Below are 26,494 nucleotides of genomic sequence, written 5' to 3' on the forward strand. Positions count from 1 at the left end.
GTCACCTGCATAAACTCTCAACACATCCATACAGACCCTAAACCTTACTTTCCACCTTTCAACATAAGGATCAAATTATTCCCCTGCATTGTTTTCTTTAGTTTGTCAACTGTCCATACGCGTTTCTTGTGTTTGGCCAATTGTGTTGATTTTTGGTTAGTGTTTCGGTTTGACATTTGGGAGCTCACACGGGTTGCAGGTTGCTCAGTTGCTCAAGCAAATACTCGCATGACCTTGTTTGTGTAGGTGCTTTGCTCCCTTTTAGTCCTGACACAGATGACTGTTTTTCCATTTGCCTCATCTCTACTCTCAGAATGGCTTCCCTATTCATAGACATACAAGAGATTGTGGCCAAACACACTCACACATACAAACGCTAGCTGACTAGATATCATGACGTGGCTGTTCAGTTGTTGGACAGAATGCAAATTCTTAGTAATCAATGTTCTGATGGTTTCCAAGATACCTTCAAGCATGTGACAGCAATCGATTGTGCAAATGGTTATTTAACCTTGGCATGGGGTTCAAGGTGTTTTGTGGTTGGCTCAGCATGCCTTCTCTTGCCTCCCCTGTGTGCTTTATGTGGATGTGAGGTTTGGAAGTGCGATGTGAAACAAAATGCCACGCCAAATGTCAGATTACTGAGTCACTTGCGTGCCATCTGGATACTATTATGCAAACTCTGCAAGGAGGTATTCTCCGGAGATCGGTTATAAGCAAAGGGGAATTTAATGTGAGTAATCTTCTTGTGGAGGTGATGGCGACTGTATCCAGAAGAGCGTGTCTCAGGCTCTGTAGCCCACCCATCATAGCTGTATGGTTGATACAGACACTAAATCTGACTGACACCATCTGACAAACACACAGCTGCGTCATCAACATACTGACAGAAAAACATTCATTTAGCAATTTAGATAGGGACCCCGTTTAACCCAACAATCTGGAGAGCATGTCAATCATAAATAATCAACCCACTGTATGATTAGACAGCAGCACTGGCTTTGCATCTATTTTAAATGGAAATGAAGGCAATAACTAATGGACAATAGTGCATCCAGGGGCTCCACTGTAAGCTCCCTTCCTCATTGACAAATAGTTTTCTGCAGCTGCTTCATGGTAACACGGTGTGTGGAGGTTATTTTGCAATGTCAGCTCGAAGAGGCAAGGAGGGTTACGATGCAGTGGGGTGTTCAGAGCCGATAAGCAGTCTCATGGCTCTGAGAGGTTGGGGGGGTGGTTGTGCTGGGACTCTTTCTTGAATATGGCTAATTGGTCCCCAGATTGTTGGATCACTGAACACCAGCCCAGGTTCTTAATGAGCTTCAGTCTTTTGCGTCTTCTCAGCGGGCCGTTCAGACCACACTCTGAGTGTAAATCACAAGACTGAGGCAAAGAAGTCTTAGAGATCAAGTATATTGTATAGTGTTGGTCCATGTCTGGGTTTTCTAATGATACTTGAAATACAGGGAGCTGTGCAGATTTTCAAGAACAGAGATCTGGGAGAGTTCACTTTTCAGTGTGGTATTTCAGTGACATATTTTTTATTTTGTTATATTTGTGTCTCAGTGGTTTCCGAGAAGCCACACTTTGCAGAATTAGTAGATCAACTACATTTTACAGCATGTCACAGTTTTTGTTTTAATTTATTTTTGGGAGGAGGTTATTGTCTTTTTGTAACTGATAGTGAGAGCAAGAGCGACAGGAAAGGGGGCACATGGGGCACCAGCTTTAACAGGTGAGCTATAGGGCCCCCCATGTCACAGTTTATATATTCTTATAGTGTAGGACCTTATGTATTTGTTTGTGGAATGGAGCTACTCATCACATATGCCTATACTTGAACATATGAGGTGACAGACTGACAGACAGGATTGCCTATCTGTCAGTAAATACATGCTGGACATGAATGGTTGTTTGGATTGAATCACATCACAGCAGACCATTTTTCAAAGGATATAAATGAACAAATTTTCCTACCTTCCACTCACATTTATTATTTATATCATGATGGAATGGAAATAACAACCCTGTCTACAAAAAGCTGCATTCAAATATGACTTGTAGAAGCTGTAATGCTGTCCAAACTTATGTTTTTATCAGCATGACAAGAACATTTACATATTAGACATATCTGGAAAATGTTAACTGACGTTTTTTATTTGTTTTCCTGTAACAGCTGCTCCTGACAGTTGAAGCATGATTTTCATTGTTATGTTTAGGCAACTCAGTGCACCTTATTGAGGTTAAGGAAAGACCGTTATCCTGGGAACCAGATGAATCTGCTTTGCTTTTTTGCTCTGGTGGATGCAATTGTCCTCCCTCCAATTAAGATTTACACCAGTCCTGGATTCAGTTGGGCCAATCACAAATGTTTATCTAATATGGAGCGGGTTTTATATGATGACTGTTTTGTGGAGCGCATTACTGGCCACAGGCATTTTCATGAACAACAAAGATGGCTGCCGCTGTGTGGACCTGTGTGTGTTAAATTAAACAAACTTGATAGTACATTTTTTTGTAAAAGAAGAACAAACAACTACACTTAAAGTTTTTGTTGATAAGATAGATGTGTTTGCTGTACTTCTGACAGAATTTGGTGAGTTTAATTTGTTGCTCTGATTGGTTGTAGGTCTGTCTCTTGAAAATTGGAAATTAACTTCCAGACTAATTTGCATTTGTGAATTGGATTTTGTCAATTAGGCTAAAAGATCACTGTCATTGTGAAAAGTCCAAAAAGTCAAAGCTGGTTTAAATCAAAAGATTTGTTTGAAACTTTTAATATTTAACCAAAACAATTTGCTTTTTATAATTAGTAGTATTAAGTATTGCCCTGTCCCTTATTAATTCCATTTGTATATTACTAAATTGTTTTCATAATTTTATTGTGGTGACAATATAATACCGTTGAGGATTATGTTCAGAGATTTTTTCACATGTTCATGGGTTTCCTTTGGTTGCTCCAGTTTCCCCCACCATCAAAAAAATGTATGTTAGGTAAATCTTCCAGTCAGTGCCTGGTACTGGCTCAGATCTGGAGCTGTTCCTTGGGCGCAGCCCGGTGGCCGCCCACTGCTCCTAGTGCTTCGAATGAGTCAAATGCAGAGAATGGATAACTTAACATTTTTGCGACTTGCCAGGTACGTTAATTGTCAAGATTTTTCTGTAATGTTAATAGAAAATGTAATTCGGTAAATTAGTTGTAAATAAACATAATTTCTACGAGACCGGGCTGGATGTAACGTATCAGAAATTATAGTGACACCATGTTTTAAAACTAGTCCTAAGAAGTCTGGGAAAAACTGCCACTTTTATTTCAGACGAAGAACCAGTTTTACACATATGGAAATGAGAAATATGGTTTCACAGAGTGGACCAAGAGTTTGTAGTTTTCATAGATTATTAATCAATAATAGTCCTATTTAAAAAAAATGGATTTGTACTTTAGAAGATATACAGACATGGCAGAGTTGTTAAATAAGTAATGACCTTCACAACTGATAAAAATTCACAAAGTTACCATACATCCACTGACTATCTATTGTATGAACGGGGTAACTTTTCAGCACTTTTAGCAATAATTTCTTTCTGTTGGAAACATTATATGCAACACTTTCTAACTTTCTAACACTCCCTACTCTTGTTACACAACAGATAGTAACTAAACAGACATATATTTATATGACAGTGCTGTTAATTCAATATATTCAGGAGACACAGTCAGATGAGTATGACTTTCCCCCCCTTGAATCATCTCTTCTGTGAAAATCACTGAAAGCCAGTGAAGGAACACACAGAAGACACATCCCATCTATCTCCATAGCTCGAGCAAATATTGAAAGCCATGATGTGAAAGCGCCGGGCCTCCCTCTCCTCCTTCACTTGTGTGACAGATGTAAATGGACGTTTTAGCAGTTGGCTCTAATGCATTTTTAAACAGGCACAGCAGCAGACAGCAAATGAACGTGTCGCAACGGCAACACTCCACGATGGGGTTTCCATCTATCGCTGCCTCCTCCTCACATACAAACATACAAACCCATACTCACACATACGCACACGCGCACATGGTCCTACACACTGCTGAGAATAGCTGTCATTCATCAACTTTCTCAGTACAATGGGCTCAGTAAAGGTCCCATCTTTCAACTAAAGCACCTCCACACTGCGGTGCCCAGCCGAGCACTGTACCACTGCATCACAATCCCTGTCAGCCGCAAACACTCCTGCACAGTAGGATGGATAGATGATTGGGTGAAGCTGTTGTTTATTCTCTGAGTTGAAAATTAAAATGGCTCTGCTTTCCCAGATGACAAAAACCGAAGACTGTTACTGCTGATTAGACCACACGCATGAACAGAGAGCCAGGGAAGAAAGTGCTATGACCAGAGACGGAAGGATGAGAGTGTGTGACTGTTACAATGAATTTTAGTGGCTGAGAGAACTCAGAGGTCTGCAACTTAAGAAAATATGTCTAGACGTGTCACCAAAAACAAAGACACAAGCGCATTTAGAAACACAATTACTAATCATATTAAAACATTCGCAACAGCAAAAAGCACTGCAAATAAGGAAAACATAATGAAATGCTAACATGCTATTGTAGTTACAATATGAAAATGTTTTGCCCGGGGGACACCAAAAACTTGATGTACCCACCCAAAATGCTATGATTGAGCTTCTCAGTAATGTTGAAAAGTGAGCTAGCGATGTTTATTTTACTTTGATTAACAAAAACCTTAACTCGAGGTCACAAAGAGTCCGCTCGGATCATCAAGTGACCTAAGTACAGAACGGTCTGTGTTAACAGATCACATGTCAACTGAACCAACTCCATATCTAAAGCTCCAGAAAAACATATTAACTGGGTCCGTGTATGTTTTGGTCATTGGATTTTCCTTTCAGAAACGGGTATTAAAAAATAGAAAACGAGTGGTTATTTGATTTTCGTTTTAAAATACAAAAATTAAAATTGAAATACAAGGCGTTTTTCTTTTTCATGGTCAAAAAGGGATGAGAGAAATGTAAAAAATGATTCGATTTTCATTTTCTATTTCATATAACAAAAAATAAAATCACTAGAAAACAGAAACGGAAAAAACGCCTGTTTTTTCATATTCTGAGACCGGATGTTGTCATTTACAGGACGGTGCTGTGGAGAAGAAACAGTAGGCTAGTAGACTGCGGTCAATCCAGCCGTGAGTCCGATCTCCGTGGTCAAATCAGCCGCACTTAAATTTAGAGTGTACAAGTATTCTCAGCATTATGGTAAATGCGGAGAAACGCCGTATTTACTTCCGGTTTTCAAAATAAAGGTATTTAGAGCCGTAAGCTATAATTAAAATATGTTACATTAAAGTGTTGTGTGCCCCTGATGAATAAAAAAACACTTTATATCAAGTATCTTTACTGCACCAGTGTGGAGAAATACCAAAATAAAAGTCCATATTTGTATCTCCAAGTGGTATTTTCATATATTTGAGCTACTGTAAAAACACTTTGCTCAATAATTCCTGGCTACTGATGGTATATTTGACTTCTACACATCTAAGACTACAAGTATACTTAATATCAAGCATTTTTACTGTACCAATGTGGAGAAATTGAAGAATAAAAGTCCCATATTTATACTTCCAGATTCCATATTTTCTTATATTTGGTCAAATATGCAGTCTCTGGAGGCATAAATATGAGGCTTTTATTTTGGCATTTCTCCACACTGGTGAAAATCGAATATTTTTTTAAATTTCGCTCATCCCTTTTTGACCATGAAAAAGAAAAACGCCTTGTATTTCAATTTTAATTTTTGTATTTTAAAACGAAAATCAAATAACCACTCGTTTTCAGTTTTTTAATATCCGTTTCTGAAAGGAAAATCCAATGACCAAAACATACACGGACCTAACTGCAGTCGCTTTGAGATTATTTTGTCCAACTACTACTCCAAATGTTTAGTTTTAGTTTTAGCATTCTTATTGCACAATTACTGGAACTAAAAGGCTAGCACTACATTTATAGCACTAGGAAATGCCTGGCTCTGGTTCTGATGAAGAGCATACAACAAACAGGAACATACAGGCTTTAGTACATAAAGCTGCATTTCGATAGGAAACATCCACTCACTTAGCTTGGTGGTTAAGGCTTATTATGGTTATTATGTTTAGAGTTTATATTTTCTGTGCCGTTTGTATGATTGTCAGCAGGATTATGGACAAAACTACTAACCCACTTTTCATGAAACTCACAGGGTGGATACACTAATTATTTTTCACACACAAAATGAACTGAATTAATTGTGGGGGCACGCACGAACCTGTCGTAATAAAAATGAATGGTATGCCGTGACTATCATCACATCACTGTATAAATAAATAACAGGTATGTAAGAAAGAAGCAATCTTGGGATGGAATAGCAGCTTGTGCAACATGAAAATGTAACCCACGTGAATCATGTAGATCCATAAAATACATTTTATGGTTGCTCTAGCTTCTTTGTGCTCTCCTCTGGGTGGTTGACCAGGGGTGGTGCTTAAGTCCTACACATGCGCGCACTTGTACACACACACACACACACACACACACACACACACACAGCAAGCGAGAAAAAGAAAGGGTGGGTCATGGGTGCGAGCTGAGGTGCAGGTTTGTTGGGGGTCAGGAGAGGACGTGCATTGTCGCTGTTTGTCAGAGTGTATACGTGTGGTGCTAATACTACCCACTGCGCAGCTGGATTTGAAATGTGTGTCTGTATGCCGCTCTTTTTGGTGGATGTGATTCTTTGCTTGAGTTTTATTAATGTGAGGCATTTGTTTTTAAATGCAATGTATGTGTTGTCAAGGTGATAAAGAACTGTATTTGCTTGTGTTTTGTGTGTTTGCTTGTGGTTTCCTGCGTTGAATTATTGGCCGCTGTAGAAAAAAATGTTTCATGATGAATGCATACATTAATGCAGTCTCTGTGTCTTTACTCTTAAATAATGCAATTTCCAAAGACTATGAGGGCCTGCGTGTTCCAGGACAGGATGTGATAAATATTGTATACAGCCCTGCTCTATTGTGTTTGTTTTTTTTTCTAATGTGGCTATTTTCTGGATTCTGTTTGATGTAAACATGTTTTGCAGGGCGACGCTGAGGTTACAGAGGACTCCACGTACTGTTGTGTCACTCATTCCACAATCTCTCATCTTTTTATGTCCATTGCCTTAATTTGAGGAAATTAAAGAGATATTTTACCCAGTAAATAAGTTTGCCAGCAACTGTAGAGTGGTGATGTGGCATTGTGACTTGTGTACACTATAAAAGTCAATTTAAAATACTCGCATTTCTCTACATAAATCTGTATTTTGCTCAATCTCATCTCAAAGAGCCACCAAAAGTCAACTTTAACAGCATTTTGGTGAATTATCTCTTTAATTGTCACCCTCACCCTGCCAACAGTCTGTATTTGAGCTTCCTCATGGACACTGAACAGATCTTTCATTGCTTTTGTCATTGCAGGTACCCATCAGCACAACTATAACCATGTGGCTCTAGGTAGCCCTACACGCACACCTAAGAATGGTAAGACAAACTAGCATGACAGGGGGAATATTCAGGAGAATTCACAGCTCAGTTGAGTGTTTGAGATGAAGCCTAGACCTGGGCATTAACTTGAATATAGTGCTTGACATGGATGTGTGAAAAACCCCTTGACATGGTCCTCCTTTCAATTCGCCCCACCGTGAATCCATTCTGTTATTGAAAATGAGGCTTTTTTGTTGGAGATTGAATCACAAAAGTGTCACATCCCATAGTCATGAACATTTCTCTGTGAGCGAGATCAAGCAGCGCTCGCTGTCCATCTCCTTTTTAAAGAGAACACAATTGGCTGAGGATCAACTTAATGTTCTGTCGAGGTCATCCCGTCCTCTGGTTGACAGAGCGTGTGAAACCTGCGACGTTCCCCGCTGTTATCCCGAAAACAAAAGTTATCGCCGTAACCTCATTCTCCCTGTGAGGAGCATAATCGCGAATGGGTTTTTATAACCGATGTCATGCGGCTGTTGGTTTAAATAGTTTTTGTGAGCGAGCTGAGGCTGCCCCGGGGTCGCAGACTGGCAGATGTGAAGGGTAGCGGGTTGCATAAGGATGCAAGGTGGAGGCTGGAGAGAGTAAAGACAGCAGACGTAAAAGGAAAGAAAGGAGGCCATCAGCTGAATATTCACTGCCTTCTGTATTTATTAAATCACTCTGATCTTACCGTTTGATTTATATTCTGTTTGTTCCAAACACAAATATTAAAAAAAAATGCTCGCTCTTCAGCATGGGGTTATTCTTTATGGACATAATTGACCATGTGGTCCCATTTCACACATACTGAAACACACACACACACGCACACACACACACACGATAAGAAAACTGCAACTATGGACAAATGCCTTGGAGATCTATGGAAAACATGAAAAATTCATTTCAACAACACATCTAACACAGAGACTTTGATCACAGGCCCCCTGAAAGGCTTCAAATTTCAGCATGCAGTGTATTTTCTAGATAAAACCCGCTGCCCCCCGCCCCCAGCAGCAGTCTGTGACTGAAACAACCAGGAGATACAGCAGCAAATCACAAGCAGAAAATGCACAATCCTACACACAAGTGTACATCACATGCCTCAGGAAGTAGAATCTGATTTGATTTGAATTCTTTTTTGACGGGGTAGGGGGGGGTGGGGGGTTCTGTACTAGTCATGCTGAACATGGAGCAGGTCTTTGTAGGTTCTGTTTTCTCACCATCAACATGTTTCTGAAATATTTGTTTTTCACTTGGGTTTGGTAGCTCACCGATCATTGAGGCGTGGTAAGTCATACATACATACGTTTATTTAGTGTTAAAAACTCATTCATCACATTCCGGCACAAATCTGTGAACTCATACACCGCACACCAACCCCTACGTTTGTGTCGTCCTCCTCCCAATTAAACTCGTGTTTTTTCAGACCTGATTTAACTAGCATTTGCTAACAGTTCTTGATCTTTGTTTGAACCTAGCTGCTTCAACAAGAAAAATCTGTGGTTTGTTATGTGGGCCATAAAAGGCCCAGAATCCTTTTTACCCATGAAAATTAATTCATGTGATTGCTAATGTACAGGGAGCAAGCATGCAATAAAGTATCATTTGTGTTATTCTGTATTTTTCTTATTGTCAACAAATAACAACTGTTTGTGGCTCTTAGCTCCAACCCTATTGGTCCCAATAAAGATATAAATCTTTGAAAAGGGGTCACAAATGCAATTTTTTTTTTTAAATGCTCAATAATTAACTTAAACAGCTGGGCACTGTAGTTTTAGCAAGCCTCAAACAGATGGAAATTGTGCATTTGTTGGGGCTATTGTCAGCCATAGATTAATGGCACCAGGACAATGTATGTATAATAACATCTGGATACAGCGTTGGAGACGGGGCTCAGTTCATTCCTATGAAAGCTGCTCAGTGGCTTATTAAGCCAAAAACCACTTCCTGCTGTAACATTACTCAGATGAATGCATACTGCCCATGCTCTGTGGGCCCCAAATGGGGTCGGCATGTCATATGTCCAGAGCTACTGATAAGTTAGGGCCAAAAAAAGCAAACTAAACCCTTTCAATAACAAATTGGCTAACATGAACAGAAGTGTCAGGCAGAAAAAATAAAGTAAAGCAAAATCAGTCTGATGATCAGGATATGTGAGATTGACCTGAAAGATACTACAGTGGCAGTGTTTATCTGAATGAAGTTACACCCAGTGCCCAGTATAGGCTTTGGCTAGAGATGCAGTACATGTTAGGAACAATTAATTATTGGTTTTGGTCTTCATACTGGATTTGTTGGCAATAAGAAAAATATAAAATATCACTAGACTTTTTAAGATTTGCAAAGACTATTTGAGCCAGGTCTGTGTGGTGTACTGTCCATCGTGATGAAGCAGTGAAATGTGTTTGCAATTGAGATAGCTAACAGCATGCCACAGTCTGAGTCAATTCTTCCCTTATTGATGCAGTGTGGCAGACAGTCCACTCACAGATCGTTCACATCCTTCGAACCCCCTCCCTGCAGCTCCCAGGACCCCCTGCTGTTGCCCGGCCCTGCCGCCACCCCTCCGTCCTGAGCTTCCCTCCTTTTTATACCCTTCTATTTTCTGTCCTTCTTGTATTTCACTCTCCTTTTTTCCCTTTTAGATTCTCTTATCTCCATCTCTTCTTATTCCTCTCCTTCTCTCCATCCTGCAGCAGTTACTAAAGCCCTATTTTTATCTATCCATTGGAGGCTGGTCTGGAGCCGCACCCATGCCCGCTGCTCTGCACTGCGTGACAGACTCACAGCCCCACTGGGGAAAGCGAGATAGAGCAGGAGCGAGAAAGAAAATGAGAGAGAGGGGAATACTGAATGGACAAGAAAGAATTAAGGAGTGAAGGAAAGTGGGTGGCAGCATGGTAGGACAGATACGATTGACAGAGCAAGGAACACGGCGGTGAATGGGACAGACTGCGGATGTTTGTGTGGGTGCATGTGTGAGAAAGAGAGATAAAGAGAAAGACGATGAGAGCGAGAATAAAAGAGGGCTTCAGTCCAGTTGCCCCCACTGTGCTTCCAGGCATCATATCACGTCACATCAACGACAGCCAGGCACCAGTCCCTGCCCCGTCCCAGATCACATCACAGCACTGTCACGAGCAGGGTCACTCTCCAGCACACATCTGTTGTTTGGTGTGTTGTCTCGTTTTTTTTTTTTCCTTTCTTTTTTGGACCGCTGTTTCCTCCCCGTCAAACCACCAAGTCACCTGTCAAGTCAGTCCCGCACCACATGCTCACTGAGTGCCTGGTGTGACCGCCTATAACCCCCCCCCACCCCATCACTGCCACCAGCAAGTTGGAGTTTTAGATATGCAACCATTTCTCAAAGCCTCACGCATTCAACCCATTGGCTGAGTTAACATAGCAAATAAACAGTTTTCTTGAATAGTGATGTCAAACTTAAAAGGCAAGAGGAAAGAGACTAAGAGACCTAGTGCTTACTGATACTAACCTTAGACTGTATATGAAGCCAGCAACCAGGGATGTAGCCGGGATTCTAGAAATACTGAGCTTATGAGCTACAGTGGCCATGAAACATGCGAAAAATACAAACAGCCTTATCTAGAGCCAGTTTTTGTTTGTTCCTTCTGGGTTTCTGTAGAAACATGACGGTTCGACATGGGGACCATGGTATTCTTTAAGAGTCAGTTAGGTTTTGGGTTCAGTAGCATTTTATACTATTTACTTTCATAATTATATATAATAATAATTCAGTCTAACATGTAATTCATTTAAATAAAGTAGAATGCAGTAAAATACATTGCAGAATTAACTATCCTGTTTTTCTATGTCCCTCTGCTCCCTCACTTGGCTGACAAGCTAACATTAATATCAGGCAGTTGTGATTTAAAAGCAGCCACACCTTGATCCAATTTCTTTCCACATATGGGGCTGAATCCAAAATGATACCTCACATTAGTTTTCAGATGGTTACATGTCGTGATTATCCATTCAGCCGTTCAGCTTGCTAGTTTTCTCCATTTAGTCTAGTTCACTGATGAAGCAACAGGGCATGTAATAGATCAAAGTGCATTTTAATAACACTCACTGCTGGAGTATACAAGGCATGGACTGTTGTGCTCATACAATGAGAATTTGAATTAATATTTCATTTTCAAATAAAAAGTGACAGCGCTAAAATTTGCTGTAAGCTAAATGACATTTATGTCCGTTTATATCAAGAATCCAAATCTCTGAAATAAACTTTCATGTAAATATATAAAATATATTATATAACTAATAGACTTATCATTTTAATAGTTTTGAAATGGGATGCATTTAAGCCCAATCCACTGGAGGATACCGTGTCAGTGTCACGTTTTGCCTCGCCTAGATGTGAAAAGTCTACGTGCGTATGAAGGTGCAGTATTAAGAGCACCAACGTCTGAAAAGGGAGCGGGGACGGGGCAGATGAGTCAAAGAAAGACAGGACTTTCACCCAGGAAAGCGATGTGTGAAACCAATGTCAATGCTGCTGTATTTTACGTATGCAAGTTAACTTATGAAATATACTTTACGTCAAGTATGTAACGTTGATAAAGATCTTTTCATAAAACTAAGAGAAACAGAAATGTGACAGTATTTTAAATTTACTTTATAAATGTACAGTATAAACTGTGCTTTCACGTATCAAACTGGGGATTTTAGACCAATGAGATCATTTCAGAGCACCTCTGGCTCCAGGAAATATTGTAAAACTAAAACTCCAGCCTGCCTTCCAGCTTCTTCCCTTCTCTACCTCAGCAGGTGCTCTTCCATGATGATCCTGGCTTGCTTTTTTTTGGGGGGGGAATAGGAGAAGCCAGCCTTCCCATTTTCTCTCTTCCCTTTTCTGTGTCTGTATATGTATGTATGTGTCTCCAGAAAACAATCGGATAAGCGGCATCCTGACCTCGCAGACGGAGCCCTACGACCTGTCTTTCTCACGCTCCTTCCAGAGCCTGTCACACCTGCCGCCCTCCTATGAGGCGGCCGTCAAAGCCGACCTCAGCCGATTCTCGTCCCTCAAGAAACTCAGTAGGTCCAAGTTCACTGCACTAATGCAAGAGTAGGCTCCCTGCCCTGATGCCCTGCATGAAAAAAAATACTGCATTACGTGTGCTTCCCTGACTCCTGACTGGGACTTACTGAGTGGCTCCAAGTGTTTCAGCTGTGAAAATTATTTGCTTGCCATACTGAGGACATCAAACTGTCGAAAAAAAGTACTCATTTTTCGAGGGAGATTTGCAACTCCCCATTGAGTAAACATTTCAGTGGATGAGATGGCCTTGAATCAGAATCAGTAAATACCCATTTCTCAACTCTGATCCTTCATGAAATCAGCCTAGTCATCTCAAGAAACTATGAGTCATTGAAATTCCATGCTTCCCTTGTCTCCACTTAAAGGCTGCAGCCACTATTTCTCTCGGAGCGTATAAGTATATTAAGCGGCTTCTTATGCCTGGCCCGGCTCGGTATTGATTTAGTGGTGCTACGCTGGATTTCTGCTGCGTAATGAGGTCTCATCTCATGATATTCTCTGAGTGGAACGCAAATATTCCTTAAGGCTTGTGTAATTTCATCATGACTGCCCCACTTCACTGCTGGCTTGCAGTCAAAGTGAAGGATGACGATCTACAACTCATCCCGTCAGGGCTCACTCCACACTGGCTCCAAATTCGTAGCTGCCAGGCACCATTTCAAACTAAATGGCAAAACGGGTTTGCAGGATGCAGTGCTATTTACTGGTCCTCAGTTGTGTTGGGAGAAAAAACAAAAACATTACCGTCCTTTTGCTTGATGAATATGAGAATTAACATAATAGGTTTTGATGGGCGGTAAAACAAAACCAAATGAATTCAATTGTCAAAGATTGCAGCCCACAAAAGAGACACAGTGTTAATATGGAAAGATATCCTTAGGCAGTGTCCTTCAGTCTTCCCAACTTTCTTTCTGCTTCCAAAGCAAATTATTTGTTGCAGTAAATAGCCAAAAGGCTCTGCAGTTTCTTTTTGTTGCTCAACTAGTGTCTGTGTGCTGATAGATCATGTTGGATTGTGCTGGAGGGAAGATAGAGCAGCGTTTTCATTGTCGGGATAATAAAAGAGAAGAATGCTACTGCTTATTAATGCAAATTGGTATCAAACCGAAGAAAAGCATTTAGCCCATTGCAGTGCAGGACAGTATACATCATGAGTTATTCATTCACTCTATGGTAATATGGTTGATGAGTTTGCAATGCCCTGCCCAGATCTTGAAGACTATTATGCTTGAGAAAGGAACATCTTGTATTTATTATCTCTCATAATGAATCGATTTGCAGCAAGCACCCGTGGCTCGCTGCTGAAGGGGATTTTGGCTGAGTGTAATCTTGACAGGTGGTGTGAACACTGCTGCAGCCATTATTGAAAAAGACAGGCTCAGACTCAAAGTCATCTACGAATTCTCAATAAGGTGGAGAGGTCTGCTCTCCATAATTTATTCCCACCATATAAATGACATGAGTGGTCACCTCTGATTTAGTATGATGGTTAAACATTCATGCTGGTGTTCATAAGGAGTGAAGAATTAGCATCTTTGTAAGAATGGATTTATAAATGTTTCCATTTATGCTGCATTTTGTCTGACAGTTTTTGTAAATGTGCTTCATTAAGTGTGTGTTTATGTACTCAAAGACAAGTCTTTATGCATGGGTTTGTGTTGTGTGGCATGAAGTTGATGCTACATTCACTCCTACACTCTACTGTCTCTGGAAATGTATTCTTGTCTTTCTGATCTGCTTCTAAATGCATGTTGTAGTTGTTTGTACACATGAATAAGGATGAAACATCCACCCAAGGACATTAAAACACTTGCAATTCTCAATGTGAAGTGATTGTGCAATAATACAATTAGCTTTCCAGCATGTATATATGAGGTGCCTGCGTGCTTCCCTTCCATATCTGTGTGACATGACGATGTTTGTTTATAGACTTTCACATGACCTTTGAAAAGTTTGCCCCCACAGCCAGAACTGCCTGTAGAATCCCAGATGAAGCCTGGATGTGTGGATGCTCTGTGCCTAGCATGTAATACAGTCGGACTGCGATTGCTCTGTCTCTCTCTATTTTCTATTCCCCTCCATGAGCTCGGAAAGGTGAAGCACAGATGGGCCCGCCAACACTATTCTCTGCATTGTGTGCAATGTGCTCCAATCCCACTTTATCCGATTCTTCCCCTTGCATTCTAACACCTACCCGTGTTTTCTCTTTCTTTCACTCCACGAATCTCCACTCACCTCTTGCTTCTGTTTTTTTTTTTTTTTGTATTCCCGTCTCTTCTGCAGCAGATAAAGAAGTCGAAGACTACTACACTCGTAAACGCCACCTGCCTGACCTGGCAGCAAGAGGCACTCTTCCATTGCATGTTCTCAAAATCAGTCAAGACCAGGTGGGTAAACAAGTGCTTGGTTTAAGTGTGCAGGCGAGGTCATGTTCTTTGCTTTTTATGTATCTCTGAGGCAAAGCAAGAGTGCTATTTTTTAGTCTCCAGAATTGAATTAGTCAGAGGCTATACCAACCTTCTGCAGTGGTGGGTGGTGGATCCTTTTACCTCTCAGCTTGTGAATAAACTCACCTCATTCATTTTTTGCTCAACAGCACCGGGAGCAGCAGCCGCAGCAGCTCCAGAGCCAGCCCCCGCAGTCCTCCATCTCCCAGGCCCCTCCCCAGTCGCAGGCTTCACAGCAGCCATCTCAGCAAAGGCAGAGGCCCCGTCGCGTCCAGAGGGCCATGTCCCAGGATCGCGTCCTGTCCCCGCAGAGGGCCCCACAGCAGGAGTACAGCATGTCATCTAATGGTATGTCGCCGTACGGAGGCAGGATCCTCTCAGACGAACAGCTTCTGTCCGCCGAACGCCTTCGATCCCAGGAGCGTCTTCTTCCACAGGACCGCCATACTTCCCAAGATCGCCTGTACACCAAGGACCGCATCTACTCTAAGGACCGACTACTGTCCCAGGAGCACCTCTACTCAAAAGACCGCCACTATTCTCAAGACCGCCTCTATTCACAAGATCGCCTGTACTCACAAGACCGCCTCCTATCCCAGGATCCCCTGCTCTCGCCAGATAAGCTGATGATGTCGCTAAAGCGCGGCATGGTCGGCAGCGTCTCTGGCGGGTTTCGTGGCAGTGACATGTCAATGTCGCGCGCCATCTCACACACAGACGTGTTCATACCAACAACCCCTCTTATGGATCGCTACAAGATGACCAAAATGCACTCCCATCCCAGTGCCTCTAACAATGGCGGTGGCGGGCCGCCGGGAGCGGGGGCGGGAGCGGGAGCGGGAGGCCCCGGGCACTCCAACACTTTATCCATGAACCAGACAACATCTAAGAGGCAGGCGTTTGCCTCCAGACGGACTCATACTGTTGAACAGCTCCACTACGTTCCACAGCACCACCAGCAGCAACAACAGCCACAGCACTACCGCACAGGCAGCAAGACTGAGGTGACTGTGTAACGGCAGCCGGGACTACCTGAACCGCACAGGAAGAAGCACTGCTGTGTGCTAGGGGGTGGGGTTGATTGAGGTATGTGGGTACACTGGCCTTCTTTTAGAGTAGGATGGTGGCAATTTCATTTTCTTTGACTAAGGTTCCTGCAAAGTCAGAGATTCCAGGACCAAGAACATCCACTAGCTTACTGTGAGAGACCGGAAAACCGAGCTACACTGTACACTGCATACACAGGCCCAGCTAGATCTGAAGCCAGAGAGGGTTGTGGATAGGGGAGCTGTGGTATTATCCAGCTAACTTGCCTACTATTATTTCCACTGTCTTGATTACCCCATTCATCCACAGGCTATGGCCTCATTCTGTGTATGTTTTAGTGAGAAAACACTGATTTTGTCTGTTTAAGCCTTTATCTGCCCCCTTTGTCCAACAAATCTATTCTGTGACCTTTTCTGGCGAATCTTAAAGGGCTTTGCATGGTTAAACACATAGACCGATTCCTCCGTGACTTCTGTTGTGCAACACAACACCACCACAAGTGATGAACTAGGATGAGCCTGTAATAACTTTATAAATATATAAATAAATGAATAAAAAACAACCATTTGTACTCCCTGTCCTACTCATAGCTCTAGAGAATCTCAATGAGAGAAACTGAAATGGATGTTATTAGCACTTCTATTTGGTGCCTCTGACAGATGTTCCATTTCTAACAACGAAGTGGTTTTGTGGGTTACAAAGCACAATCAATAAAAAAATTCTGTTCTGTTTTTTATTTCGTTTTTGAGTTTGAATAGTGATGGCTAGCTTGTTTTGTTCTTAAAGCAATGGCAGGTTTTTTTGCTTCCAGTAGATGATTGTAAATAAGCTATTCTAGAAACAGTATTATGGACAAGTCTGTACTGGATGGACTTTGTATTAGACTGTCTGTTTTCAATAGATTCTTAAAAAAAACAACTATAAATCATCACTGTTTCGTGAGTTCAGAATAGAAACCCACTTAACCAAGTATTTGACAGGATAAATTAATACTATACTGTGTGTGTCTTTGCAAAACTGTTTGTAGGACGAGAAGTGAATGAATGTGTTGTTGATAACAGATATACAACTGTTCATATTTGGATGTAGACTGTGTTCCATTGACATCAGAGGATTTGAACATCATGGAAATGGATTATAATGCTTGTTACAGTAGGGTCAAATAAACCATCCATATTTTTCTAAACATTCAACATTGTTCCTTGAGAGATGTCTGTGTTGTGTGTTTGTTTTTAAAAAAATGGTACACCACATTACAACTGTGAGCTCTAGGTATACAATCATATTTCTTAAAGTCAACTCATGACAGTCAAGTCAAAGTTAGTTATTTTGCTATATTGTTGGTGTTGTTCATGTTCATGTATGTGTTTATCAGAGGCGTGGAAGTCACAACTTAGACGACGAGATGACTATAGACTCGACTTGACAAAATTCAAAAAGACTTGGAGTTGAACACCAATGGTTTGTGACTTCACTTGGACTTGAGCCTTTTGACTGGAAAAGTATTGATACCTTCGAGGGCTGTGAATCTTTATTCGAAATTTGAAAATTCCTTTAAAACGTGGTGAGTTATTGAAGTGTTATTCCTATTACCTATTCAAACTCAGAATATACAGTCCGTAAGTGCAACAGACCATTTGAAGTAGTTTGCCTTGTGATCCTGCAGAAGCACTCCCTATCAGCTTGACCTATGGCACGCCCTACTGACCTGTCAATAAACTAAACTAGTAATATTGTGTTGCTCACTGAGAAAATAGAGAACACTAGCGAGAAGAGCATGGAGCAAAGCCGTCCTGAGCAGACAATCACGACACCAAAGCATCTGAGAAGCAAAGTAGCTGTCTAACTCTGGCGACTCACTTACTAACATTAGCTTGCCACCCAAGTGAGGCAGCAGAGCGGAGGCAACACAGACGAGCGGAGCAATGTCAAGTGTACAACCTTGTCTGACTGCTAGTATTCTGCACACTCAGCTTCAGCAGGCCGCTTACTAGAAGCTCAAAAAAACAGGCAAGATTGCAAGATTTATATGCAAGGATGTGCAGATGTGGCCCATCAGTGTGGTAAGAGCGAATGTCTTAGCCTTTAGTATAGTCTTTATGTAATGCTTTCTCATGTGGTGTCATACAGTTGTACTAACCTATGTGCTTTGAGATGATTTTTCCAGATTCCCTCGAACAAATTGCATGCCATTTCAAATTTGATAAAACTTGACTTTTTTGAGTGACAGCCCTAATACCTTCCCCGAGGCCCAAAGATTAAAAAGTATGTTAAATTACTGTAAGAAGAATCAATCTATTTCCCTTAATTTCAGCTAACGTTAACGCTATTCATTCCCAGCAAGTTGACAATTAATTCTTCAGATCCACAGTTTGAACCAATCCAACAGCAATCAAGTTGCAGGAGAGAACCATCAAGAACTAACGTTATGTTACTGAGCGGCAATTATACCAAAGATAATTTATTTTAGTTTGTTCTGCCATTACATTTGGTGAAGAGCGCATTGTGACTTGTTTAGTACTCGAAACTCGAAGTTTAGGACTTGGGATTTGCGTGCAAAGACTTGATACTTACATGTGACAATCACTTAGTTCACTTTTCAAATAAATTCAGAGTGGTTTCAGTCTAGCTGTGCAGACTTCTTTTGACCTGCAAATCAGAGCATGCTTACTCTGTGTGATCAGTAAGCCCAAACCTATTTAAATCTTCTTGTAGCAGTTTAAAAATATTAATATGGTTGACTTTAATGCTGCAATTTCAGACCTTCTTTAAATTCATGGCAATCCATGGGCGTGAACGACAGTTCTCACAGCAAACAACGGCGCCTGCAATTGCACTCCTCCACAAACACACAGGGAAAAGAAAGGACAAGGAAAAAGTTGAATAATAAATTTGGGTTTCCAATTTACACTTAATCTCAGCCCATCAGCATTTAAATGAAAATCTGAATCTACAATCAAGAAGAAGTAACAAACATTTACTTGAACCTAAATGCCACCTTTTGACCTGCAAAGTTTAACCGGCTGAAAAGTAAAAGCATACTTTAACTAAAGTCAGGAAATACTTTTTATTGAAATAAAGTCATCCAAATAGAGAGGAAACAAATTAGTTAGTAACCAAGTTATGTAACTGAGACAAGAAAGACTTTTACTTTTTCCATTTTCAACAAGTATAACCTTGTTCTAACCTAGATGTTTTTTGACATGATTACTGGACATGCTCTTTCATCCACCAACCTACTACTTAGAGATACAGTTCACCAATTTTACATATAAAAGGTGTTACATTTCCTGTCATTAGGAAGACTACTCAGCCTGTGAAAGCTGTTGCATAATATCTTTTGTGGCCCCTCTGTGGGTTTGGAGGAACTATAGAAAGTCTAACAAAATGACTTGGGCTTGGAGATTACTGATTTATAACACATAAAAACTGGAGGTGTGAGTTTGAAAAGCTTGGGCATGGGCAAGGAGGGTCTACGCTACTGAGTTGCATGATGGGAAGTGCAGTGTTTTTGTAGCTTGACCCATAAAGACAAAAAAAAATCTGGATTTCTCTGCCTTGGCTACTTTGATTTTGATCATGCTCTTTCAATCTGTGTCTCTTAAACCAACTTTATGGAAATTTAATACTAAATCTCCAGACCCTTGACCCTTTAAGATATTTTTAGCAGTGTGAGAATGTGATGGTACTTCCTGCTTTGGAGCTGAACATAAAATAGGCTGTTTATAGCATTCTGAACAAGCAACCAATGCTATCATTTTTCTACTAAAATTGTTTAAATTCAGTTTCTTCTTATAACCTCCAGTTTCTGAGCTTGCGGTGTGTAAACATCCTTTTTGTCCCAGCCCACTGAGGTGTAACGCAGCCAATGAGATTAATTCTGCCTCCAGAGCAGCTCTGCCTCAGAAAAATGTTTGTGTAATTACAACTTCAATCTGCAAACTCTAACGGTTTGCTTTTACAGAGGTGGGGGTCTCACCTTATCTGACGTTATGTCACAGTCAGATCCACATCTTTAACTGACAGTGTTACCATGATATATGTTATGTTATATATAAATGCACCAGTGTTGCCTGGGGGCAATACTTCAAATTGACATCTGAATTAATATGGTTGACTTTAATGCTGGTCAGTGCCCTTTTTTAAATTCATGGCAATCCATGGGTGAGAACGACAACTCTCACAGCAAACAACGGCGCCTGCAATTGCACTCCTCCACAAACACACAAGGAAAATAAGGACAAGAAAAAAAGCAGAATAATGAGTTTGGCTTTCCAATTTACACTGATCCTCCAGCCCATCAGCATTTAAATGAAAATATGAATCTGCAATCAAAAAGAATCTATGGATGGGAGAGCAGCTGAGGCGGGAGAGGTAAGATGGCTACGATAGCCTGAGACAAACACTGCAACTCAAGCTGAGGGAAGACGAGGAGACTGGCCAAGAACAGGGCTTTCCATAAAATAATCAGCAGCTTTCAAACTGTCTTTCCACATCTCATATGGCACACATTTCTTCAACAATGTATTTCATTACATGTCTCTTCCACTTTTAATGCAAACATGATCCGGGGCCAGAGGGCTTATTTGTTGGTTAAAAATTTAGTTTGCACTCTCTGTACTTCTCCATTTGTCCCTCACTTCCGCAGTCCTGGTGGTACTGTCAGTGAGCGCTGTCACACAGATAGTCATGTCTGGATTTAATAAATAAAGAAATCATCCAGTTTGAATCCTCAGAAAAACTTCCAGTGACATTCTGAGGATGTAGTGCTGGCAAACAAACTTACTGGATTTTCTGGCTTCTGGCCTGCAAAAAGGTGCCAAAAGTTTTCTGGTGTTGGAAAATTTTATGTTGTTAAGGTTCCCTTAAAAAGGTCAAAAGAATGTAACAGTGGGCTGACCCCTGCCAACACATCCGACGTATTGAGCAGACATCCAGCAGACTGTGTAGCTTAGTTCAAGTGCATCAGTTCTTCTGTTTCCTGAACCGAGACTTCAAGTGCTCGTCTTTTTTCCTCGTCTGCCACTTCTTCCTCAACCACTTCTTTCTGCTTCAAAATGGCTGGCAGTAAAACTCCATCTCTTTAGTGCAGCACACACTGACCCTGCATCGTGTAGTGCCAATTGACATCAGCAGCACAACCAGACGCACCACACAGACAGAAGTAGTTAAGATACAGTAGTGTGGATCCAAGGCGTGAGTGTGACAGTGCTGCTGCTGTTTTGGACAGCTGCATGTCAAGGCAGCACTGGTGAGTAGGATTTTACATAAAAACCCCAATAAAATACCCATATATATTTAAATCAATCACGCAAGTAACAAAATGGTTATTGTGCTTTCCATATTAATGAAAGTAAAATGCTAATTATGTCAATCTTACTGTTTCCTTGATAGAGACCTGGAACTTTATGATAGACAATTATGCATTTGCACTGTGTACAAAGAATATTTAATTTTTGACAGGAAAGCTCAAGACAGACAGAAGAGGGGGGAGTGAGAAGGAAAGACAGGCAGCAAAGGGCCACAGGTTGGACTCGAACCCATGGCCACTGCAGCAAGGACTCAACTACGGTACATGGGTCGCCAGGTGAGCTAAAAGGTTGCCCCTTTTTAGGAGAATATCAATTACAATTAAAAATATCCATATTGTTTTTCCGAAAAAACACGAGGTGGAAGTAACCTTTTTAGTCCTGAGAAGTGTCTGCAGGACTTCCTCTTAGGCTTTAACTTACACCAATAAGCTCTACCAACAAGGCAGGACAGACAGAGCCTCTCAGTATGGACCCTGAGAGGCGAATCACAGAACAAAAAAGTCCTCAAAGCACTCGTTGCACCACTCACTGCTTGTTAAGCTGATTGCAGTGCGACCGTGGTGATACCTAGACTCACTAGCCAGCCTCTAAACGCTTCGCTCAATAGAAGCTGAGGACTTTCTCTCAGCTTTTATGGTTAGTATTGAGTGGAAACCAAAAAAAAAACTGCATTGCAGAACCAATCTAAAGTCTTTTTGGGTGGTGACATGCAGGAGTCAGGTGCTTCTAAACACTGTCATACTATATAAGGTTGCTTTGTACATCCATTTACAATGTTTTAAAAAGCTCTCTGCATGTTACCAAGTGATTCACTGTATCGCCAGTATGTTTTGACTACAGAGGACAATGGGGGCAGAGCATTGTTTCTGGTATGGAGTGTCCTTGAAGTAAGGGGTGAACGTGTTTACCCTCGTTTTTTGAATTTGCCGGTCACGTTGCCTTTTTAATTCCCTTTTCCGCTTTTTTGGCGACGAGGATTCCTTCTTCTGTGGCTCGGCATAAGTATGATCCTCCATTATTAACTGAAGTGCAGAGTAGACTTTCAAATGTGCCGGGGCAGTGACAAGCGCCTCTCACTTCTCCATTATAGCTGGTTTCAGTCACGTGACGCTGGCTCTGAACAAAAACGCGTTGTGGATTAGCTAGACAGGTAGGCTAGTGCTTTATGTCCCTCTCGGCGATTATAGTTTTTCAAAATGGCAGAACGACATGGAAGCCTCCATGGACTTGCCCGTCCAATGTGTATACAGATAAGAAATTCTTCGCTTACGAGGATAAGTCAGATCATTGGCAGAGGTAATTTTACACCAATGAGGACACATTTATGAATGAAGACATTGATTTTAGCTAATAAAATACTTAAAACACTACACAATGTCCCTTTAAACATTAAGAGTAAGGGGAACAAACCAAGGATTTTGAGTGGGATATGTCTATATAGCCTTATCCCCAGTGGAAATGACGCCCTTGCACTTCAACACTGAGATGATTTGGTGAAGGTAACTATAAGTTGGTTGTGCAATCAACCACACTGTATGTGCTTGACTATGAAGATATTTTATATCTCATGCTGCTCATTCAATCTTTAAACAATTTGCCGTTTATCGCTGTGTCCTGTGCTTCATTACAGTTGATAAATATCCTACTAAAAAGATAGGCTGGTGCAACACGAGGACTACACACTATAACTTTGGTTCTAAATATCTCCTACTAAAGCTGCCTCTGTACATCACATCTCCTCTCTAAGTTAGAACTGTTCATCAGAACAGATCCAAAGACTGGCTAACTCTAACACCAGTAAATACTGAGCTTAGGAAGACTGCCTTCAGCACTTTGCACCTTGTAAATGGAATGAACTTCAAAGGACACTGAAGCTCTCTTGCAAAAGACCTGATTAAATAAAGGTTACATAGCTGAACAGCAACATTTCAGACCGCGAAAACGATTTCTCGATACCAATTTTATAAAGTCCATTTTAACAAAAAGAAAATACATTACACATTAGAGTAGGATTACTCACTTCAAAAGAGCAAGCTGTTCAAGGAGTTAGGAGTAGCTGAAAAAACTGCTTTTACTCACACTACACTTTGCTCATTAACTGGACTAAAATGAAGACACGGATGGAATATATGTACAGTATTCGAATATAAAATTAAACTTAGAATTACATTAAATTCCTAAACTAAAATTAAAATGACTGACGACGGCATATGGCGGCATGACGGCATGCAATAACAGTATTGCGGCCTGGTAAAAGGGGCTGCAAGGTTATTATAGTTGACTAAAACTAAACTAAAAACTAAAACTAGGACGTGAAAAATCATTTTATTTGACTGAAATAAAAACAAAACTAACTACAAAAAAATATACAGGAAAAGTCTTAGTCTTTTATCAGTTTAGTCAAATTTGTCAACACAACAAGCATGGTGCGGCACTGGTGCATGTTTATTGAGACTGGGATGTTAACATGACTGTTTGTATTGTATTAACTATTCTGAACTTTTTTTTATCTTGCTCCTGAAAAACACCCCCCCATTTTATGACAAAAAGTCCTAAAACTAATACTGAAACTAATAAAAACGAAACACTTTTGAACAACTAAAACAAAACTGAAAACAAAAGTTAAAAACCAAATAGAAATAAAAATGAATGAATAATACAAAACTATAATAACCTGGTTTGCCATTCCAACCTATGGCCCTTTGCTTCATGTCATCCGCCCTCTCTCTCCCCCCACCTTCCTGATGTTCTTCAACTGCTCTTATAGGCAATAAAAGTAAAAGAATAACCCAAATAAATAGATACAAATGTGGAATCAAGTAAGCAGGCTCTAGCGCATCAAGTACAGGTGTGTCTGTAAGAGAGCGCCAAGGTAGATTTATATGCTGTTAACACATCAGAACCATGTGTTATTTACAGAAGAAATAATCCCTAAGAAGACAACATGTTCTATCCAGACCCCCACAGTAAGGGCAGAAATCTCAGAGAGAGATATCTTTTTACTGATCCTGAACTCTTTACAAATATCTCAAATCTAATTATAAACTGGCTTTGATTAGAGCAATTCAAAATGATCTCAATAGATTAAAAATTCTATCAGAATCACAATAATAACTGCAACTATACTAGTCACAAAAAAAATCAGTGTTAGTACACAAGTGCCAGCTTGAATGTGGATGGAGATAATGATTGCCATTATGAGTCACAGTAAGCTCCTAACATGCACACAGTAGGTGCTGTTGCTGTGACTAGTTTCTGCCTGACTGCTCAAAATGTGCCCCGAATCACCGTCCTCTCCCTGCTTATCTCCCCGCATGCAGGACCCAGCCCCAGTTATTTGTGATAATCCACAGATTGTAGGCAGCTAACAGACATTTGTTTTACGACAGATGCCAGATTCAGATAAACATTTAATTAGCAACTCATCAGCTCTGTCAAAGCTAATTACCCCAGTCTCCAGCCCTAGCCAAAATCTGCTCCTCTCGCAGTTGGTCTGCACAGCAGCTGACTCTGCTGGCTGCGGCGGGACGCGAGGAGACGAGGCCCCCACACTGCACCGGGATTGTGAGCGGCTAATCCAGCCATTCTGCCGCTGCCGACTCTTGTGGGTCAGAGCAGTGAGGAGAATGGTTTAGATAGAATTACAGGCTGAGACAACATTGTGCTATTTATCAGCACTTTACACGCCTGTTGTGAAAATTACTGCTAGCGAGGTGTCTTGGCAGCGCCTTTGGTTGTCACGACAGCGCATTTCTCAGCACTCAGAAGGAGTGTGATGTGAATTTTGGGAGGCATGGAGGACACTGTTTGGCTGACAAGTGATCTCTAGGAAGTGTAGTGTAAAAACAGCACAGAAGTGACGGCAAAGACTCGGCTGAAAAGAAGAAATAACTGGCACAAAGTGGTGATAGCAGTCTGCCTTCCACCAAATGACCACAGGCTGACTCCACTGCCTTCCTGTTAGATGATCACCGTCAGGTTTATGTGCATGTAGAACATGGGAAGAATGACATGGTGAATAGCACATGTGGTCAGAGAACAAAGTTGGGAATCCGAGGCATCATCTCCATGGTTATTAGTTACTGTGGAGCCCTGCAATTACTCAAATTAGAACTCTGCACACTTACATATTATACACACCAAGGAATCTCTATAGCATTCACATCAGCAGCTTCTCTGCACTGACCTGTAACCTAGCAACCGCCTGACGTCTCACACAAGCAAATGATTAAAGGTACCTTCTTTTCCATTCCGAGCATGAACCCTTTGATAGATTTTCCCCCCTTCGACTCCAGCATTCTCTCCTCAGTAGCATGCCAAGAACACTCATATTACCTACAAATATGAAATATGAATCGCCACGCTGTTTTTAGCCTTTTGAGTCCAGGGGTCCGGAGCTGCTGTGAGCCTGCAAAGCCCCATCATTAACTGCTCTGGAGTGCTGTTGTGCATCTGGCTTTTCATGTCACACCAGGCCAGTGGTTGATCTGCAGGGCCGGGTGGAGGACTCTTTGGTCCAAAGAGAAGCTCAACTTCTAAGCCTGCACCAGTCCATGAACTCAAATAAACGATAACGCCAGTGTTGAAGGCGTTCGGAAGGTAGAATCCTTTTTAAGCCTTTGCAAAATTACAAAAGCATAATTATAAGGAACAGATTACACAGAATACTTGTCAGCTCAATGCAAACATCAGCATGTCGGACCAACTCAGTAGTGACCTAGTGTTACTTCCAGTGAGAAGTATTTTTAGCTAACTTTATTATTATTATGCTCCAGGATGCGACTACGTCAGAGTTAGCACATTAGCAGCTCTGTCCTGCTCTTCATTAGATTTGGGAAAGTTACTACCCCAAACAGTGTTACGTTCGCCAAACATGTAGTTCCTCATCCTTACAGCCTTTTCTCTTGTAAAAGTAAAAGATACAGTACAATACAACGATAAGGCGCTGTGTCTGCTTGTCCAAGTATGTTTCAGCACCAGAGTTACATTATCACATTTTAATTACATTTTTAGCCATGCTAGCAGTATGGCGCTAAGGATGGCAATGTGTGGGACTGTCATCCAGTCTGTCCCCCATTT

General features: G+C 41.1%; 2 protein-coding genes across 10 annotated transcripts in view; one reads left to right on the plus strand and one right to left on the minus strand.

Moving 5' to 3' along the window:
- Positions 1-17,296, plus strand: part of LOC127372879 (protein shisa-6) — a 64,138-nt gene extending 46,842 nt beyond the window's left edge. For 2 of the 9 annotated variants that reach the window (XM_051416789.1, XM_051416793.1), the window contains 5 exons: positions 7,494-7,556; positions 8,814-8,834; positions 12,453-12,605; positions 14,893-14,996; positions 15,206-17,296. In XM_051416789.1, the coding sequence (XP_051272749.1) occupies positions 7,494-7,556; positions 8,814-8,834; positions 12,453-12,605; positions 14,893-14,996; positions 15,206-16,072 (1,208 nt within the window). In that variant the 3' untranslated portion in view covers positions 16,073-17,296. The remainder of the gene's footprint in view (positions 1-7,493; positions 7,557-8,813; positions 8,835-12,452; positions 12,606-14,892; positions 14,997-15,205) is intronic. The other 7 variants (XM_051416795.1, XM_051416796.1, XM_051416797.1 and 4 more) reach the window with 5 other exon arrangements.
- Positions 8,841-26,494, minus strand: part of dnah9 (dynein, axonemal, heavy chain 9) — a 332,930-nt gene continuing 315,276 nt past the window's right edge. The window contains exon 70 of the mRNA XM_051416718.1: positions 8,841-12,318. Coding sequence (XP_051272678.1) covers positions 12,287-12,318 — 32 coding nt within the window. The 3' untranslated portion in view covers positions 8,841-12,286. The remainder of the gene's footprint in view (positions 12,319-26,494) is intronic.

This window comes from Dicentrarchus labrax, unplaced genomic scaffold, assembly GCF_905237075.1.
Source record: "Dicentrarchus labrax unplaced genomic scaffold, dlabrax2021, whole genome shotgun sequence".
Lineage (NCBI taxonomy): Eukaryota > Metazoa > Chordata > Actinopteri > Moronidae > Dicentrarchus > Dicentrarchus labrax.